The sequence below is a fragment of the Pecten maximus genome, chromosome 19 (genome assembly GCF_902652985.1).
Source record: "Pecten maximus chromosome 19, xPecMax1.1, whole genome shotgun sequence".
NCBI lineage: Eukaryota > Metazoa > Mollusca > Bivalvia > Pectinida > Pectinidae > Pecten > Pecten maximus.
In genome coordinates, this window is record NC_047033.1 from 20,951,645 (window position 1) to 20,971,190 (window position 19,546).

At 36.2% G+C, this 19,546-nt stretch overlaps 1 protein-coding gene across 1 annotated transcript in view; it reads right to left on the minus strand.

The window, feature by feature from the left end:
- The window catches only part of LOC117317465 (cardioacceleratory peptide receptor-like), a 98,760-nt gene extending 80,559 nt beyond the window's left edge, over positions 1 to 18,201 (minus strand). The window contains exons 1-2 of the mRNA XM_033872276.1: positions 17,779 to 18,201; positions 17,258 to 17,431 (exon numbers count right to left, since the gene is read on the minus strand). Of these exons, the coding sequence (XP_033728167.1) occupies positions 17,258 to 17,431; positions 17,779 to 18,201 (597 nt within the window). The remainder of the gene's footprint in view (positions 1 to 17,257; positions 17,432 to 17,778) is intronic.
- Positions 18,202 to 19,546: the final 1,345 nt, after the last annotated feature.

Below are 19,546 nucleotides of genomic sequence, written 5' to 3' on the forward strand. Positions count from 1 at the left end.
GTTCAACAAGTCCAGAAAGAGGAGAAAAAGAGTCCGATCCTAATTTTTGCCGCCTCTTCGGAATCAAGTATTTTTGGTTTGGCACAAATGAAGGCATGCAAAAAATATTTGGGAACAACTTCATCAAATATTTACCACTGGATAATGATACTTAATTTTATTTAAGGACATTAATTACGCTAATTGTTTCTTATCGATAAGGTCATAATATTATATGCCATAATATATCACTAACATAAATGTATATTTCTGTTTTGATGGAAACAAACATTATACATGTACATGTATCTTAAACACGTTTCTTTAAAGTGAGGACCACACAGTGCGTGTAGTGTAGAGCTACAGTAGACATATTTAATTGACAATTTGTTACTTTCAAAAATGTACACTTTAACAGAAGCCTACTGATACAGCAATATATCAGAGGGCAGATATGGCATGAAAGTAAAGAGACAAGCATGGATCCTGACAAGGAAACGACCGTGTCTTCTTTGTCAATACTTCAGATAGTTTTAATTAGCTAACAACTGCTTGTGACAGAGACTATCGAAATACACAAATCGACAGAAAAGTGACAATGAAAAAATAATTCTAACTTTGATCAATAAAACGACGGCGTAACGGGAACAAAAATATAGATTTGCTTGGAGACTCTTGACAAATTGCTAGACAAATAAGACCAGGTGTTTCGAAACAGTAAGCGTCCTTTCATGATTCGATAAAAATATAAGTACATATATTGACGCTTTTGTCATGTTCAGTACATGGATCGTACAATTTTAATATATAAGGTACGAGAAGGGCTGGTATATGTAAAACGTCATAACAGAAAGCATGTACCGAGGAGGGAAAAATATCAAAGATGTTCCGGTTTCATCGACAGTGTTAGTATTTAAGTCGAGGTAAAATCCAGGTATGGTCTCATTCAAGTTTCTTTTATTGTTTTTTCCCTTATTTTTCCTGTGACCATTTCAGTTTACCAATTGTTTGCACTCATTGCAAAGGGGTTTTGACGTCATGTTTATATCCGAATTTGCAGCTAATTCGAAATTGATAATGTACAAGCTTCGCGTTAATTATCTAATCATCATTATTTGATTTCAAATTTCTTATTAGAATTTTAATTTTTTGAAACGTGATATGAAGTTATGCTTAAATTGAGATCATCATGGATTTAACGACAAATCGATTATGTCGTAAATACGCATGCTTCACGACGCATGTTTATTATAAAACACTCTCAAACCAGGCGCTACAAGTGTTTGTGGCGCCTTGTTCCGTCTTTGAGTAAGATTCACTTGACTAGCATACCATTTTAACAGTGCACGTGTTTCAGCTAATCGCTTAAAAACTGTGAAGGTGCCTCGGATATGTAGTCATTATTGTGTTGAATCTCTAGACTTGTTACGTCACCTTGTATAAGTACAAGTTATACAATTTAGCCTGAAATGTAGCCATCATACCCCTTAAGTACTCGGAAAATATTTTGTCTACCTCTTGCAAGCTTATGATGATACATAATCTAACAAGAGGTCCATAGGACCTGTGTCGATCACCAGGGTATTTTGAGAGATTTTGACAAAATACTCATGTTACAATACCAACATTTTCCTGTGTTCGGGAGCTACCAATCAGTACCGTGCCTTGCAGTCAGCACTTCAATTTAACTAATATTTAGTGTTCTGGTTCCAAAAATGATTAAAGCAGCTTTTAGCAAATTAAGTTGAAAAAAGTACTCGACATTTATAACCAGTTTTGACTTCCTCCCCGGTAATATATCATATCCAGGTTCACACCAACCAATAAGGAGCCAGACATACTTACCGATTTATTCAAAATTAATTTCCCTTCATACACTACTGACAAAAATTGAACAAAAATTCTATCACACATAAACGCAATTGCCATAGCACATTTAGCAAATAAAACAACTAAAAAGAAAGAAAAAAAAATTTCCCCATTTTTATTCCACCCTTTAGGCGGCCACAGCTTAACCTTTACATACAAAACTGGTTCCCTTTCATCGATGGATGCTTTCAATAAAATATTAACTGGATCCTGACATTCTTACAACAAAATGATTCCAAAGCGTTTGCTATGTTTCCCCTATTTACCATGGCTTTGATTCCAGTCAGTGGTTACGAAGAACTCTTCTTAATGTGACGGTTCACACAGTGTCATGTATTAAAAAGTAGAATAAGTTTACCTATATTTTGTCATTTGACCTTTTACGTGTATCAAAGAATCAAAGAATGTCCGGACATTATCTCCTACACTACTTATCGGTAAAAATTCATACATGGAACATGGATTCATCTTGGTGTGGTGGTTTATATGTATCAAAAGTAAGTCAGTTTTGACATTTGACCTGTATATCAAGGAAAACATCTTTGGCGTATGGGTTCTTCTTAGTTATAACGAATTTATCATCTTCGCATTTTCGGCATACACGCTGTAATTTCTAATCCGATTATGGGACTGCGATTCCCCCTATTGTCTTGTTAATATTTGCTTCTGAAGAAATCGAGTCAAAAAGTGTATAAGGTTTTAATGTATTAGAAAACACGATTACTTGTGTTCATCAAAATATCAATTCATTGGGGAATAAATGAGAAACCAAAATGGAAATTTGCCTCCATCACAAAGCTTATGTTCTTAATGTATCAGGGCTTTAATTATGTACTTATGTTCCTCTCTTGGTGACACGCTTGAAGTAGATATCATAAATAAGCGGAGTCTAATTGTAAGGACTTCTTCACGCATCTCAACGTCATCTCCTAAAAATCTTATAAACTAGAAATATCAATAACTAAAATTGCCGATGGAGCCTAAAACAATAAAATATATTCTTATGGTGATGTCATTCAGCTTAGGCGGCCTCACTTTGTATTCCATCTAAATGTTGCTGATGTCTTTTTAACACAAGCGAGTTACGAAGTGGTTTTGAGCGGATAATAATGATGCCGTGGTACCAATCAGGAGTATGCATCCATATTCCTCTGTAGAATTATATATTGTCTTCGTTGAGATTGATAAGTAATTCTGTTAATGTCTTTATAGGAGCTTATCTAGTGCGAATGATATTCAAATCAAAACCTGGCTTGATGTCAAGCAATTGGGCAATTGCGTACCAATAAAAGGAAAAACTCCAAATGCAGGTAATTTGAAATCAGATCACAAGAGATATGCACCAATTATTGATTTACTGCAGATACTTACAAACGTACAATGATAACCAGGTCAGGTGTCCCTTCAAGTTATTCATCTTTTGAACTCTTTGAAAAGTCTACTTACAGTCAGGGAAAAGGGATAACGAGGATCATGACAATATTGGCACAAGGTAATGAGCACCTTTGCCAGCACATCTTAACAGGAGCCGTCATGAAAGGTAGTAAAAGGGATAGTGATGTAGTGTAGTATGTGCATTAATAGGGATGCTGGGCTCAAGTGCTCTCGATTAAGGCGACGTAGTTATATCAACACCTTCAACGTTAGGGAATTTGTGTATTTTCTTTGTCGCCAGCAGAACATAGATCTTCTTTGCGTATGGCTTCTATTTCTTAAGACTGGTAATATTACACTTTCAGGCGACAGTAAACATCTTGTTGTACACCGTGTAACTCGACACTGGACGTATTCGTGACGATACAATGGACACTTCAAAAGAAATCTTTAACATAAAAAAATGCTGGAAATATAACATGGTTTGGTGTTGTTCTCTGTTAACACAATGGTGACATAAAATGCCGCTGTGCCCGAAAAGTGGGGTCTTTCGCTTTCGCTTTCACTACCACCTGGTGTCTTGGCGTCCATAATAATATATTATACTTTAATGGGCGTACCCAAACAAGCTGTAGAGTAGTTTTTTGTTTTGTTTTTTTGTTGTTGTTTGTTGTTTTTTTGTTGTTTTTTTTTATTGGTTATTTTTCGTATAAATTTGCTACTAATGTATCTCATATCACACCCAGTACCCATTATCAGTTCGGTATCACATTGTCCTTCGGTATTAGAGTCAATATAATGAAAAGCTTTTCTCATTAAGAAAAAAATCTAAATCATTATTATGGAGTTTAGAACATGTTCCAATTAATATATCAATTAATTTAAAGAAAAATATCAATCATTAAGATGGAACCATTCCTTGCCGTATAAGAAGTTCAATCAGCCTATTGTCCTATAGCCTTCCGTACAGAGAAAGGCGCTCAGCGAGAGTTTGAGAACGTACCACGGAGGTATCATTAGTGACTTTTCAGTTTTCACTGATCATCAACCGCAACCTTTGTATTGAAGAAACGCGCAAGTAGGTTGGATTGTTTTCTTTAAGATGATCGCTGCAATCAATTTGGATGAATAAAGCGATAAACTGGTCACCTTCAATGCTAGATCGGTTCCATATGATTTCGAGACTACTCTTGCCAGATCCTGTGCCTTTCGGACCATAATTATAAAATTGGTGTTCAGCAGCCTTGAAGAAATGAAATGAAAATGTGAAAATGTATTTGTATACTTTCCCTGAAAAACAATGTAGTGTGTAACCCATTCAGTATTTCATAGCAAATACTTCAATTTTTTGCAAGAAAATACTTCACATTTTGCAAGAAAATACTTACATATTTACCAGAAATTACTTATAGTTTTCCAGAAATCATTTATATTTTGACAAAAAAACTTATATATCTGCCAACAATTAATACAACGCTAACACAGATGATGCGCCTTTGATAAATAAGTATCTATTGGAAAAAAACAGACTGCTACAGTATATATTTCCATACATTACCAAATCTTTCACATACTTTACGCTTTAGCAACCTTCTACGTGCGCAGCTTCTATTTTTATCTTTTAAACGTTTAATTATTTGAATCTCGAGGATTTGGTTTTGAAATTACTTGATTTAATTATTAGATAAATTTGTATTTCTTTTTGTGATAAACAGCGCTGTAGGCGGTGTAGCGTCTGTAATTGAAGGATGGCAAATTCTGATTTAGCCCGACATTGTTTTAAGATGAAATCAAGTTCAGCTGGTGTACATCTTTGATTCCGAAAATCTGCCTATGCCGGTTGCAGAATAAAAAGAATAATTTGAATATCTCCTGAAACGTCTCTAAGCATCTAATTACTCCGTCCCTACCCATGACTATATAGATAATTAATGAAGTCAAGCAAATATATTTACACGTGATCTATTATGGAAAAGAATTAAACACTTCATTAATTCTTAATTTATCAATTAGCAGTAACACTCAACCTGACGAAGTAGAATCGGGAATAATATTGCTGTCACAAACGATAAGAGGAGACTTCACTAAGCTGCTTTATCCTGCGATGTTTGTTATTTCTTAAATTGTTTCAGAAAAATCGCAAAGCTGTTTTATCCAACGATTTGTGCTGTTTGTTAAATTTTTTCAGAAAAATCACAAAGCTGTTTATCCAACGATGTGTGCTGTTTGTTAAATTGTTTCAGAAAAATCGCAAAGCTGTTTTATCCAACGATGTGTGCTGTTTGTTAAATTGCTTCAGAAAAAAACATAAAACTGTTTTACATATACATGTATTTATAACAGGAATCGTCGACATTAATCACCAAGAAGTGGGAACAAAACCACAACAGATAACATAAATACTTTAGTACTAACATAAAGTATAAATTTGCATGGAAACCCTAGAAAGGTACAGGGAGAACAAATCTAAGGTGTTCTGAAAGGTAAGGAAGGGTCTTTTGTATCATCGACGACATCCGCCTTATAAAGTCGCGTTAAGCCATATTTTTTCATAATGAGAACTAGGTTGGTGACAACGGACCCACGAGACACATCAGAATGTATCGAACACGTCTCGAATTCATATCGCATTAGAAAATATATTTCCAAATAAATTCATGATGTCCCCCAATAGCTTTCATCAATTTGCAGCTTTGTTTATTATCTGCCTGAAGTCGACATCAGTCACAGAAATACTGGGTAAAGGGAACAAGTCTTTCAATATCGAATCTCAACTGGGACATTGCCTAGCACCGTATGGAAACAGCCATGTCTTGAAATGGTAAATTTTAAATTGTGAAATCTAAATCATCACGCGTATCATAGAGCTTAATTGTAATTTGTTAAAGCTAAGTCAACAAGGAATCATATCTAAACTGTTTATATAATCATTAATATATTGACTGAAAACTTTAACATAATGTGCTCTCTACATGAACATGCCTTACGATACAGTTAGATATATTGTCTATAAACATCAGTATTCAAATGACGCCCATCTTGGCAGGCAACAAAGTTCTGTGCGAAATAATCAGACACCGAAATCTAACGTCATTTTGTGAATGAGCCATACATTGCGACAGTTTAGTGTATTGATTAAACTGCCGTTCTGCTTGTATTTACTAATACACACTTCCAATGCCCTCTCCTGTCCTCGGGGCCTGGTTTTCTAATTTTGAAAATGTGTCGTCGTGACCTATATTTGTATGGCGGGTGTCGTCGTGACCTAGATTTATATGGCGAGTGTCGTCGCGACCTAGATTTGTATGGCGGGTGTCGTCGTGACCTAGATTTGTTTGGCGGGTATCCTCGTGACCTAGATTTATTTGGCGGGTGTCGTCATGACCTAGATTTGTTTGGCGGGTGTCCTCGTGACCTAGATTTGTATGGCCGGTGTCCTCATGACCTAGATTTGTTTGACAGGTACCGCCGATGAAACAAAAGACGCTAACACTCCGGACCACGTGGTCTGATTAATCCGGTACTTTTTCAATGGTTTCCATGCAAATCTATACTTTTTTATATTTTCTCCGCGTTTTATCGATTTTGAGTTAGAAACACAGCTTCGTTATAATGTCCGTTATCGCTATTGTTTTACAATTGATTTAGTTTATATTGTTTAACGTCCTTTTAACAGCCAGGGTCATTTAATGACGTGCCCGGTTCTGGAGGTGGAGGAAAGCCGGAGTACCCGGAGAAAAAACCACCGGCCTACGGTCAGTACCTAGCAACTGCCCCACGTAGGTTTCGAACTCGCAACCCAGAGGTGGAAGGCTAGTGATATAGTGTCAGGACACCTTAACCACTCGGTCACCGCGGCCCTTTGTTTTACAAGCAGTCACGAATGTTGATATATATAATATATTTACTCAGGTTGGACTCCTTGAGAGTATGACAAGCCATCTGATAACGTTCGTATAGTGTGGTGCCTTATATAGAACTATTTGTTCGCTTACCTAATATGAGGTTGTGTTATTAAATATGAACGAGTTGTTAGATTTATATGTGCCTTATTTGCCGTATATCCCACAGTGGAATTAAACCCCCGGCTGTTGCTCTATATATATGTAAATATATGCATCCCATGCCCTGTTCTTCATAGGTCAGTTCGGTCAACTGGTGGCCTAAGGGCTGGTATGGGTCAATTATTGATAAGGACAATGAAATGACAATTAGTATACATCTATATTGGTTTCTTGAATGTGATCTGCAATCTCTAGGCCATATTTACCATTTCAGCGTTGATACGACACGGATAGATAAAATAGAAGGTCAGGCTCAGAATAGTAACGCAGATAGGAAACTCACTAAAGTCGCCCAAACCTAGCAAGAGGTGGAGTGTTGTAGGCGGTAATGAAACTAATAGTAGGAAATCAACACTACCTGTTAGGCCCACAGGACAACACACACAATAAGATACAACTATATAGACTGTTGTGATTTTTCTTTCACTTTTTAGCCGCTGTGTCAAAAACTTAATGCGTCATTAATGCCAGTTTTTTGTTCACAATTTTCAAGTCCGTGAATAAAATCATTTAAAATTCTGGTGAACATCAATATTCAGTATACCCTTTCATTGTCATACATTTTTCATTTGGGAGTTGTAGATGTTTCGTTAAAAATAAGTAGTTAGAACATTTTTTCCTAGTTGCTATTACAGGGAGACAAACACACAGACACATCAGGATCCAAGAGCACACATACACACACACCCTCACACGCATGCATTTCGTATACATGGGAGGCCATCCTTGAATGACCATAGTTGTTGACAATACCAAATATTTTTCATATATATTTCTGGAATAATGTAACATGTTGAAACGATAATTATATCGAACTGGCTCACATTTGGTCTTTTCAAATGTGAAAAATGAATACAAAAGAATTTTCGAACTAATTCCTGTAAGAAAATATTTTTGAATGAAATGCATTTCTATCAAAAATGTATTCTTGTGTTATCCATTACCATATACTGAAACAAAAACGAGATGAATGATAAAAAAATGAAAATGAACACTTACCTGCCAGTAGAAATTAAATCCGGAATTTGTCATATTACTTCCGGTTTGCAATCCTTCCGGAAGTGACGTATTCATCAATAGTGTAGTATTCGGTAGATAGGATATAGAGACCGTCTCTTGGTTATTGTCAACAAAGGATGTCAATGGATTCGTCATCGTCGAAAACATTATGTTTCCCTTTTAAGTATCGTTCACAGTATTAATGACGCCAGTCCGTTGATATATACAAATGTATACACCGTACTGTTTTGGAGAGGAAAATGAAAAATCAAAAGGTTGCGAATCATGCGATATCCGCTGCAATAGTAACTTGTTTCTATTTCAAAGCATTAAGATATGTTCGAGGTGCAAAGATCTGTCAACGATGGTTTTATCCCTTAGTATTACTCAGCTCGACAAAGTTTAAATAACGGTTCACACACTGCAAAATGAATATTGATATTTTGAGAACTGACAAGTGTGGCTACCTGAACTTTTATAAAATTACATTTGAGACCATTAGATGCCTTCTTCACAATAACGTTAAATGCCGTGCTTGGAATTAAACGTGTTGCTCACGTGACATTCTCTGGTCCACGTTTAAATGAAAATGATACGTGTCATATTTGTCATAGCCTTTTTGTTACAACCGGAAATTGAGTTTCTAAAGCGATGTTAACGACCGTCCTTGAATATTGCGTTCTGTTCTGTGTCTAGAACCCAGTAGAAATTTCTTTGAAAGAAGGAACAATTCCATTCTCCATAATAGCAAATTAAATGTATTCCGACCCTCACTTAATTTGAGAAGTATGTCTGCTTATATATGTTTTATCAGAAGTGAAATTAATCATCTGCTTCTGCAAGATATTTCCCGCGTGATGTGCCGTTTCCTTTAAATTATTTTACATAGGGACAGTTTTAGTCAATTTAACATCCCATCGCATTCTTACAACACTTATGTTATGCACATAATTTGAAACATACACTCGCGCGATTTGTCACAAGAGAATAACATTTCACTCCTTAAAATTGTATTATTATACACACAATCCGATTCTTAACGGTAGCAATCCCAACAGCGAGGTGATTTTTTTTTCGGACGGTTCGTTCTGATCAGATCGTGTTAGCTATGTCACAGTGTTAGTGGTATGTAACAGCGAATTGCTCCCTCCGTATACACATAAGACGTGAACCGCATAAAATCAATAAGATGGCTTCCGCGGGCTGATTACATCCGTAGGCCTATTTTCACTTTCCTTGTATTAAATACGGCACTCTATGAAAATGCCTTGCCATTACATTCCATCGTATGAAAGACCAGGAATTGGTAGGAATCTTATTCAATTAGAAGTTTCATGATAGATACTAATTCTCTGCAGACAAGTATGAATTGAAAGCCTTTTCGTGGCCGAGAAACAAGTTTAGGCACCCATTTGGTTTCTAATTCCAAAACGCCTTAGGGCCCACTCACCAGGCTTCGGATTATTTCCCGAAGTGCTTAACTTAGAATTATTATAGAACTTTTTTACCAAAGGGTAAAACTTGGACCACTACAAAAATGATTGACAATAAAGGATGTAAAAACTTTGTTTAAAACCTTTTCTTTCTGTTGATATAATTACCATCACAAGAGGATACGTAGACTTTGCGTTCACCTAATGACAAGTCAATTTTAAATGTATTATCAAGAAAACAAGATTCTACCAGTTTTATATATAGATTTGTTGGAGTCTTATAACTTTTTACCTTTATCTTTTAACTTTTATCCTATATCCCAAAGTCGGTCTGTTATATAAAATGGTGTCCGTGCCGAGTGTCTGTTTCAATCGTTGTACATTATTCATTTATGTGTTAGCCGAACTCTTTTCATCACAGACGAGATATAATGGTGTATTATACTAATGGTATAACGACCCTAGGACACGAAATGATGCTATCTAACCTAAATGCTGTAGGTCTGTAAGGTAGTAGTTCCAACGTATTTAGAGCGCATGACATATATATACACAATCTACTAAACTGTTCCGGAAATAGTCTGTGTTCAAAACATTTCCTTTATAACACATACATCATTAATGTTAATGACCCGGTTTAGCCTCACGGAAAACGTAGAATATATATGTGTCGTCAATCCAATCCGAATGTTGTGTGGGATACCAAAGTAGGGTCAGAGATTCCCCGCCTTAAACACGAATTTGAGTTTTAATAAATTAGTAAGGATGTCGTAATATTTCAATAGATTAATGTTCAAATCACCTGTATTTATGTCAGAAACTCAATTGCAGTAATTTAGACACATGAGATAAAGGTACTGATCCTGTTTAGGATCGAATAACATATACTGTAAAATAATTTAATCCGCGCGAGTTTTATTTGCGCTGATTTTGAATGGATTTTAGTGGTACTGTTGATACGCGAATTAAAATGCCCACAATGTAGTGTTTTGTCCTTTGCAATCCAACGAACATTTTTGCATCAAGATGTTGCCTTTTTATGGTCACAGAGGTCAAATAAGCTAAACTCTTTAAACGAATTCTACTTTAAAACCAAGATGCCTAGAAACCTTATATTAGACCTTTAGCATGCTGTGGTGAAGGGCTATCACGATTGTTCAAATGAATGACCTTGACCTTCATTGAAGGTCACATTGGACAAATATTCTCACAGATATAACACACTCACCAGAAGAACATCGTCTCTCGCCAGGGACATTTGCTGTCGAAGCAAGTCAACAGTAAGTCTTAGTTTTGCACCGGTGTCTACCAGAACATTAGGAACATGTCGCCAATCTGTAAGTCTCTGATTATAGCAAAACTAAAATACATAAACAGTTACCAGCATGGTCACCTTTTGATTTCCTGGTACTAAGAATACGCCTACTATATGTAGAAAAATAATCCCTAACTGTTAGAGCAACAGAACTGTAATATACACAAGAGGCCAATGGGACCCATTGAATATTGCAAAATTATTACAAATACCTCCCCAGTTTGGGACCTGCCACTCAAATACCATGCGCTGCAGTCGATACGTTCTTTTTAAAAAGTTTTAGCCAAATATTTACTATGTGTCCCATCCCTCCATCCCAAGGGGAGCAGGATCCACTGTATATACATAATGAGTTTCCCTTCATCAAAGGATGCTTCTTACCGAATTTCGACCAAATGCTTTCAATTTTTCAGAAGAAAGATTTATATATTCCTACTGGACCTCACCCCTTCAGGTGAACCAGACTCACTGTTTGTACAAATTGGTTCCCTTTCACCCAAGAATGCTTCAAACCAAATCTGAACCAATTCTTTTATTCTTATTCTTCGCATCCATAAAATGTTAATGATTGTGACCGTATCCTTGTCTTTATACCAAGTCATGCCGAGATTACTGGAAATGAGGGAGCCGATAACGCCGCTAAGGCAGCACTTAACATACACCAAAACGACATACTACTGCCATACAAGTACGAACTAAGTTGAACTGGCAAAAATATTTATCAAAAACGGTAAACAAAAAACACGAAAGTTAACCTAAAGTTGGCATGTGTGGTATAGGTAGAGCAAATCGCCGAAAGGAAGTTGTCCTCTCGCGTTTGCGTATTGGCCATATATATATCAACCAACGTTATATTTTACTAAAGAAGGATTTTATGTATTCCATCGTTTGGCATACAGGTGTCCTCTCTTTTAGAAACTTCCCAAATTAATGTCGATACATTTGCATTCCTGTCGAACAATCGAAATCCCTCCATGGTCTTTAAAAATACCGAAAATTGACCTCTATCTTCGAGACAGTTAAATCTGATACTGACCATCATATCTGTCGTTCTTCATTCTTAAATCGACAGTTAAAATACAGTGGCTTCCAATCACTCTACACTGATGCTTCTAAGAACGATAATAAGGTAGCGGCAGACATGGTTACGACCAATGCAGCCTTGTGATGCCAGCTTCCAAAAGACGCTTCAATATTATCAGCAGAAGTCCTTGATATTTGTCTCGCCCTCGAACACATAAAAACTAACAATGTAACGAGAGCAATTATCTTTTCTGACTTTCTATCTGTCTTATTAATAGACATCTGGATAATATCTCTATTTGAAAAATAGTGGTTTTAATGCATAATATCGCCGTTAATTGTCGTATTATTTTTTGCTGAGTTCCTGGACATACCGGAATACTTGACAATGACAAAAGCAGATCGCCCCGCAAAAGCGACATAATCACTTTCACCGACTGATTTTAAACTTCATTTTACCGATTTTAAGCCGTTTGTAGCTAATGTTTTATCATCACACTGCTAAAATGAATGGAATCAGTACACAATAAACTACACTCGATCAAAGGAAATATCGGTGAATGGTTCCCATGTTAAGCAGACAATTGCGGAGACGAGGTTGTTCTTGCCCGTCTTAGGATGGGCCATACATATATAACGCATTCCTACTTATTGAAGCGTGAGGACCAGCCTCGGTGCGCATTGCGTGCAATGAATCATTTGCATTTAAAGACTTTTTTATTGGATTGCATTGATCTACAACTTACAAGAGAGAGTTTGTTAAACAGCATGACTATTTTGGACTGTATATACAAAAGAGGTATGGTCGTTTTCGGCTTATTCTGACCTAGGCCACGTACAGCGATAGTCTGGGCTAAAAATACAGGTAAAATATTACGTGACCCTCAATTGGCGCGCTGTGTGTTGTGAACGGATTATGTAGTCAATCAATAGCATATCATGCATATGAAATAAAGTTAAATTGACATGTTAAATAGGAATTGTATACCACTCATCCATGTATGCCTGTTGTCGACTCTGCAATTCATTTAGATTTTACTTTGAATGATACGGAGTAGGTTATGATTTCAATCTTTTTTTTATCCAAGTGAAAATTTTCTATCTCAACATTTCTATCTTTATACTAAATATTTCATAACAAATATGCATTTAATGTTGAAAATATCTTTCAAATACGACCAAGAAAAAGTAAAAGGTATCATTCTTAGAAACATAACAAAATATTAATAAGATACATCTTAGTGATTCGAACTCCAAACCATTGGGTTGATAATCGATCGTTCTACCACATGAGCTATGCGGACTAACAGGAATGTGTTATCATTTAGAGTCAGTTTAGTTAATGCTAAAATTAAAATGTTTTATCAACTACGTTTATTCAATTTTTCTATACCAACGCATCGGAGGACCACTTTTTCAGAATAGGATTTTAGTTGCCTTTGGTACATAGAATAAAATTAGACATTGTAAAAGTTGGACTTCCGATGCGCTCTATACCAAAAAATGATATGAATGCGGGAAAAACCCCCTCGAAAGTTGCAAATAGCCAGAGTATGCAACTTTACGGTCATTTTATGAAATATCCATTGCAATGAACAAACAATTTTTTCGCGAATAAGAATCTTTATATGTTATAGATTTATGGCTTGTATTCAAAAACTCAGTTTTTAACATTTATTTTCTGATTTTGAAAACGGTCATCGTTAGGTCGAAACAGGCCAATATGCGCCATACCTCTTTTGAACTGTCTGAAAGCTGTTGTTCTGTACTACAAGATAGCACACGCTTTTTAGCCGATCTGATGTTTGTTGAGAGTGATTTTCCGTCAATGTACTAATCCTATTTTCCTAATAATGATATTAATTTGATTTGTTTCCTCGCACTAAAGGCCTTAATATACTCGAATATAAGACATTGTTCGATCATGATGACCTATGACCTGAATAAACCTCATGTCTTAATAGAAACATGCCAAAGTAATTCTCAAAGCGTTATAACGTGAATGGATATGAGGTACTGTGTGTATTTCAATGGTACTGTCCATCATTCCCAGGAACAATAGAGGATGTCTATTTCAATGTCTGTTTGGTAATATACCTTTCCTGTTGTATTGTCAGAATCACTTGTATGTTTCTCGCGTGATTGATTATATGACAGACGAAGGGTCAAAAGCAGAATCCCTGTGATTGCTTTTGAATTGTTTATTGGGATACGGCACGGTCAGGAAATAATGAAGCGATTGCCATGGAAACTGGCATGAGTGAATTTTGCGCTTTGTTGTCAAAATAATAATATGCCTTTCCCTGCATATTTTCTCAATATCTAGATTGTTTGCTTTTGTTAAAATCCATTCAGTCCTTCGTCACTTAGTACCGACTTGAATGACCTGCCCCTATTTCCCCTATTGGGCTCTGCCTCTCAAGCCATGGGACAGGGTAATGATTCATGCAGAATTAAACAGATGTTCCCCGTCTTCCAAGGATGCTTTCTGGCGAAATCTGGTCGAAATCCATTCCGTCCTGTTGGACAAGGAACGATGTTCAACAATCGTTTGACATAATCTCACCAGTTTTTTGACCAGATGAACTAAAACGGAAATGTATCAAGTCATCTTATGAGCTTATTTAATATGTACCCTTTCTTTTTATTTTGCCTCCGTTTATTTAGCATTAGGTTGTCAATTTTGTTTTACCATACCAAACTTTACATACCTTATTTCTATTATCACTCCGAAGGTTTAGAGAGCAAATCGTTTTAAGGTTTTTACTATTAAGGAAATCAATAATTCTTTCTTCTAACGCCTCTATATTTTGCATGTAACTTTTCTGTCTTTAAATCGATCATTATTAGGGGGCTTTATGACGCTGCTATATTTCTGAGATTTGGGAGCCATTTTATGCATTTCGGTGAGAAGTGTAATATTAATGTTTTCTGCTGTCCTGTCTACTTTTGTCTACGTTTTGTCTGTTTTTTCTGGCTTTTTCTGTCTATATCCTAGACTGTTATGCAGCCTCTCAAAACACACATATATATGGCAAGCCAAAGTGGAAAAAAGTCCCTATTTATGGATATCAATAAATCGATTTATGGATATCAATAAATCGATTTATGGATATCAATAAATCGATTTATGGATATCACAAAATGATTTATTGATATCAGAAAATGATTTACAGAAATCCAAAAATGAATTATTGATATTACAATTTTAATTATGGATATAAGAAGATAAGTTTGATTTTTGGATATCAATAAATGAATTTGTAATATCAATAGTTCATAGTCCCCTGGCGGATAACTAGATGTGTTCTGAATTCGAAGGGTTCTTCGTGTAGCGGCAATCGGTCCCCTTCGAATTCGTGTACCCGGATCCGACCCGATCCCCGTACCAGAAATATTGATATTTTTTTATCAACAACGACTCAATGAATAAATCCCATTCTTTTCTGATAAATCAAAATTAGTATTTGAAAAAATCTGACAGTTTAAATTAAAAGGAAGCAATCCCTTCAACATTAGTAATTGGCGATTTATATTTTTCAGAGCGTGATTTTGTGTACGGTTTTTTGGTTATGTTTTGTCCTGCTAAAGTTAAAGATTATAAAACAATATCAACCTATTACATCTACATCAAAAACAATCCAATCCTCGAGCTCTGTCAAAGTTGTAGAATATAAAATACCAAACACTGTGAATGGCTGTAAAATCTTATACCCCTTGATAAAAGGGGGCAGCCGTTTATTATAAACAGAAACTTTTAACATATATATCATATATTTTAGAATTAAAAACATAATTTTAGCAAAGGTGAGCGAGAACTATGCCATACTGGCCTTAAAGGAGGCCAGGCGCCACCCGAGAGGAATGGACCAATTTACCACGAATTTAAACACAAAAATATATAAGTTATTTACACGAAAAACAAAAAATATACATGTTATATTAAGTAACAACTTGAAAATGGCCTATAGAAAGTACATTATGGAATGCCAGGCACTGTGAAAATGGCCATCAAACTGAACATGACAAGCACATATGATGTAGTATGTCCATATAGAACTACTACATGTACCTTTAGATATCACAATCATTTTTAGCCAAATGTTTGTCACAACACAGAAAATGTACACAGGTATGATTGTTGCATTTTTTGTGCCTTTACAAGCACAACATATATATATAGATGCTTCCTTCCTCACCATGTCCTTCATTGATTTAAGGCCAGAAATTATCATATGTAACTCTCCATCAAGAGACTCCCGAATCAAAACAGAGAGCTACGTGTACATAGTGACCTTAGTAGAAACAATACATCAAATACAGACACATAATTAAAGGAAGCAAGCGTGTATAATGTACTATACTAGTAGCAACTGACATTTTCTATCTTTATTCTAGGACACACTACATGTCACTCTCCATAAAAAGACCCCCGCGTCAAAATAGACAGCTCGATGAGAATGATGACCTGGGAAAAACAAAAAGGATAAAGACATACCCTTATTTGCCGCCAGAGTAATGTACCAATGAGAGACTGGACCTCTTTTAAAGTAATTTTTTGCGAGTTTAAAAATCTTTTGTGAGCTCTTTACAATGGCTAACTTTGTCCATGGGTAACCAGGTCTCTGACTTAATTGTATCCAAAGTAATGCCAAAAAATGGTAAGACCTGATCTGAGCCAAATGTTTTGTCCGGTGCCAGAGGCAGTGCAATCGTCTTGCACATGTTTTGAAAATCTGACAAAATTCTTTCACATCTAAGTCTGGTAGGCTCGATGAATAAGAAATCGTCTAAAACATGAACCACCCCTGCGCCACCCAACTTATGTATAAACGCCCATTCAATTGCTGTGCTGAACTCTTCAAAACTCTTGCAGCTTTCTGATAAACCCATGGGTAGGCATTTTTCAAAATTAAATTGGGACCTCCATTGAAAACCTAATAAATGGCGATCGTTGGAATGAATAGGTATAATGCGAAAAGCAGACTCTATGTCACATTTTGCAAGAAAATAATTAGTTTGCTGTTTTTTGATACATGAAATGGCATCTTGAATAGAGGAATACTCAACTCTGCAGTCAGAATCTGGAATTGAATCATTGATGGACAAACCTTTTGGGTAACATAAATGATGTATCAGACGGTATTTGCCCGGAGTTTTCTTTTTCACAATGACAATATGACTGAGTATGGGGCCCTGACATTTAGGACATCTATAGGGGAAGCGGCACCCATAACATGGTCTGCACTGGATGAATTTCCAGCATGATCCTTTAGGAGCTGGCCATGGGGAGATGATGAGCTTGGTTTGTTACGGAGTTTCATAGCATCTTGCCACAGCTCCCATTCAATCAGGCCCCATGACAAAGATTTGTTCTGGGAATTTAACATATGAAAAGACTTGTCGTAAAATTGCCAGTCTCCTGTTTTGAGGCAAGTTTCCTAACCACAGATATGTACTGTAACAGGGCTGGGAAATCCCCTGACTTCCGTTGGGTATACACCGCTATAAATGTATTGAATGCATTGGTCCATTGATCAAGGGTCAGGGGGCCCAACACAACAGGTGATTCCTCAGAGCCACTCCGTATGACCATTTCATATTCATAGGGTCCTGATTGTTTAAAGTGGATAAGTCCACAGACTCATCATTCCAAATTTTCTCCTTTATATTGTCATTTATTAATGAACCAAGTGGTATAAATTGGCTCTGAGGGGGTCACCTGTACTGCTGAGGCCATAACAACACCTGAAATAATGGACACACTTATTGCTGTCTGGGTTGCCAGGGTCGGTGTTGCTGATGAAAATCCTGTTGTAGACAGTGTAGAGCCAGCGACGTTTTTCTGTTCCATGGTAAAGTCTCTGTCAGTATGCACTGAATCTCCCCTGCATGTCGATGGTAGTACATGTGTATTGGCAGGATCTGCTGAAGAGGTACCATGCCTACCTTCCTCAAGGCCTTTATGAAATGCCTCTCTGACCAGCTTCAGAATTGCATCAGGTGAAAGTGACACTGGAGGGGCATTTGAAGAGCTAGCGCTGTTGGACCTCTGCTCCGGAAGGGGCTCATCATTGACACGACTACGCTTAGATGTGGATTGTATTGCCCGATTAGCTAACGCAGCCTTTCTCTTTGGGGGCATCTTGAGAAGAAAACATATGGGAAAGCAGAATCATACGAAACATAAGATCGGTATTTTTTAAATGATAAACATAAATATGATCTGTGTCATGCCATTAAGGCATTGAATTCCAACAGCAGATATATTTCATTAAACATAAACAGATTTGAAAGCTGAAATGTCAACACGGACAAATATATACTGGGTGTAAGAAATGTAAACTGACAAAGCTTATTAAAGTTGACTGATTTTGCTGATATAATTTATTAACATTGATCATTACTGTAAGCGTTTAAATAAAAGTTTGAAAACTGGCCTGATATCAAATAAGCATTTTGGCTGCAATACATATATTTAATGTTTGAAATAGTTATATCATTAAGCATTATAAATTAACCGATAGATGTGACATTATCTAACATAATATATTATATAAGAGGATAAAGTAATGTTTTGTAAATTTCTGCAGCCTCATATATATTGATGAACAGATAATATAATTTAAAGCCAGCAGCCATATGAGATGGCAACAATCAGCAATTTGATGTAAACACAGCGACTTATACCCACTGTCAAAAACAGTATATGGCAAAAAAAACAAACATCAAACTGTGTTTTTTTCTTCTTTTTTTTTCTTCACTTTAGACTAAACATGTCATAAATGTCATAAATTAAGGCAAATTAAAAAAAAAAGGAAGTGCAATGTTTATAACATGTCAACTGTGCACCCCTGAGCCGGACACAGGTTTAATACTGTATGTAAGGGAAGGGAGGTAGCTCCTTTATATCTGGAGGACAAAATCAATGGAGACAAACAAAACTTACTCAACGTGCGACAGGCCAAATAGAACACAACCTCGAAGGGATTTGTAATAGGGATGCTGATTATCGAAATGTACCCGTCTTTCCCATAATATTAAACAACGTTCGACATTCGTCCATGACTCCAGAATTTACAATGGGGCCGGGCCTCGAGGTGCCTAGACAAAAGATAGTTCATCTCCACAACCCGTGCGTTGTACACCTCAACTGAAACATCTCTACTTGACAAGAAACATCAAAAGTTCAATTATCCAGAAATTCAGTCTATATGCTCAGTTCACAAAAATACATACTGACATCAATAATCAAGGTCATTAGGTCAAATTTTGCATACTTTCACTGGTGACTGTTTTGTTATGACATTATGACAAAGTTGGTTGGAATTGAATAAGTAGTCAACTGACCAAAGATCAACCTAGGTCACTCACTGGGTCAGCGGTCAATGTAATTTGTATCCAAAGTCAAGGACAATGAAGAACTTTAATTCATAATTATTCAGGCCGTTCGTGGGGGAGGTAACTAAGGTTTAGATAAACCAACTTAA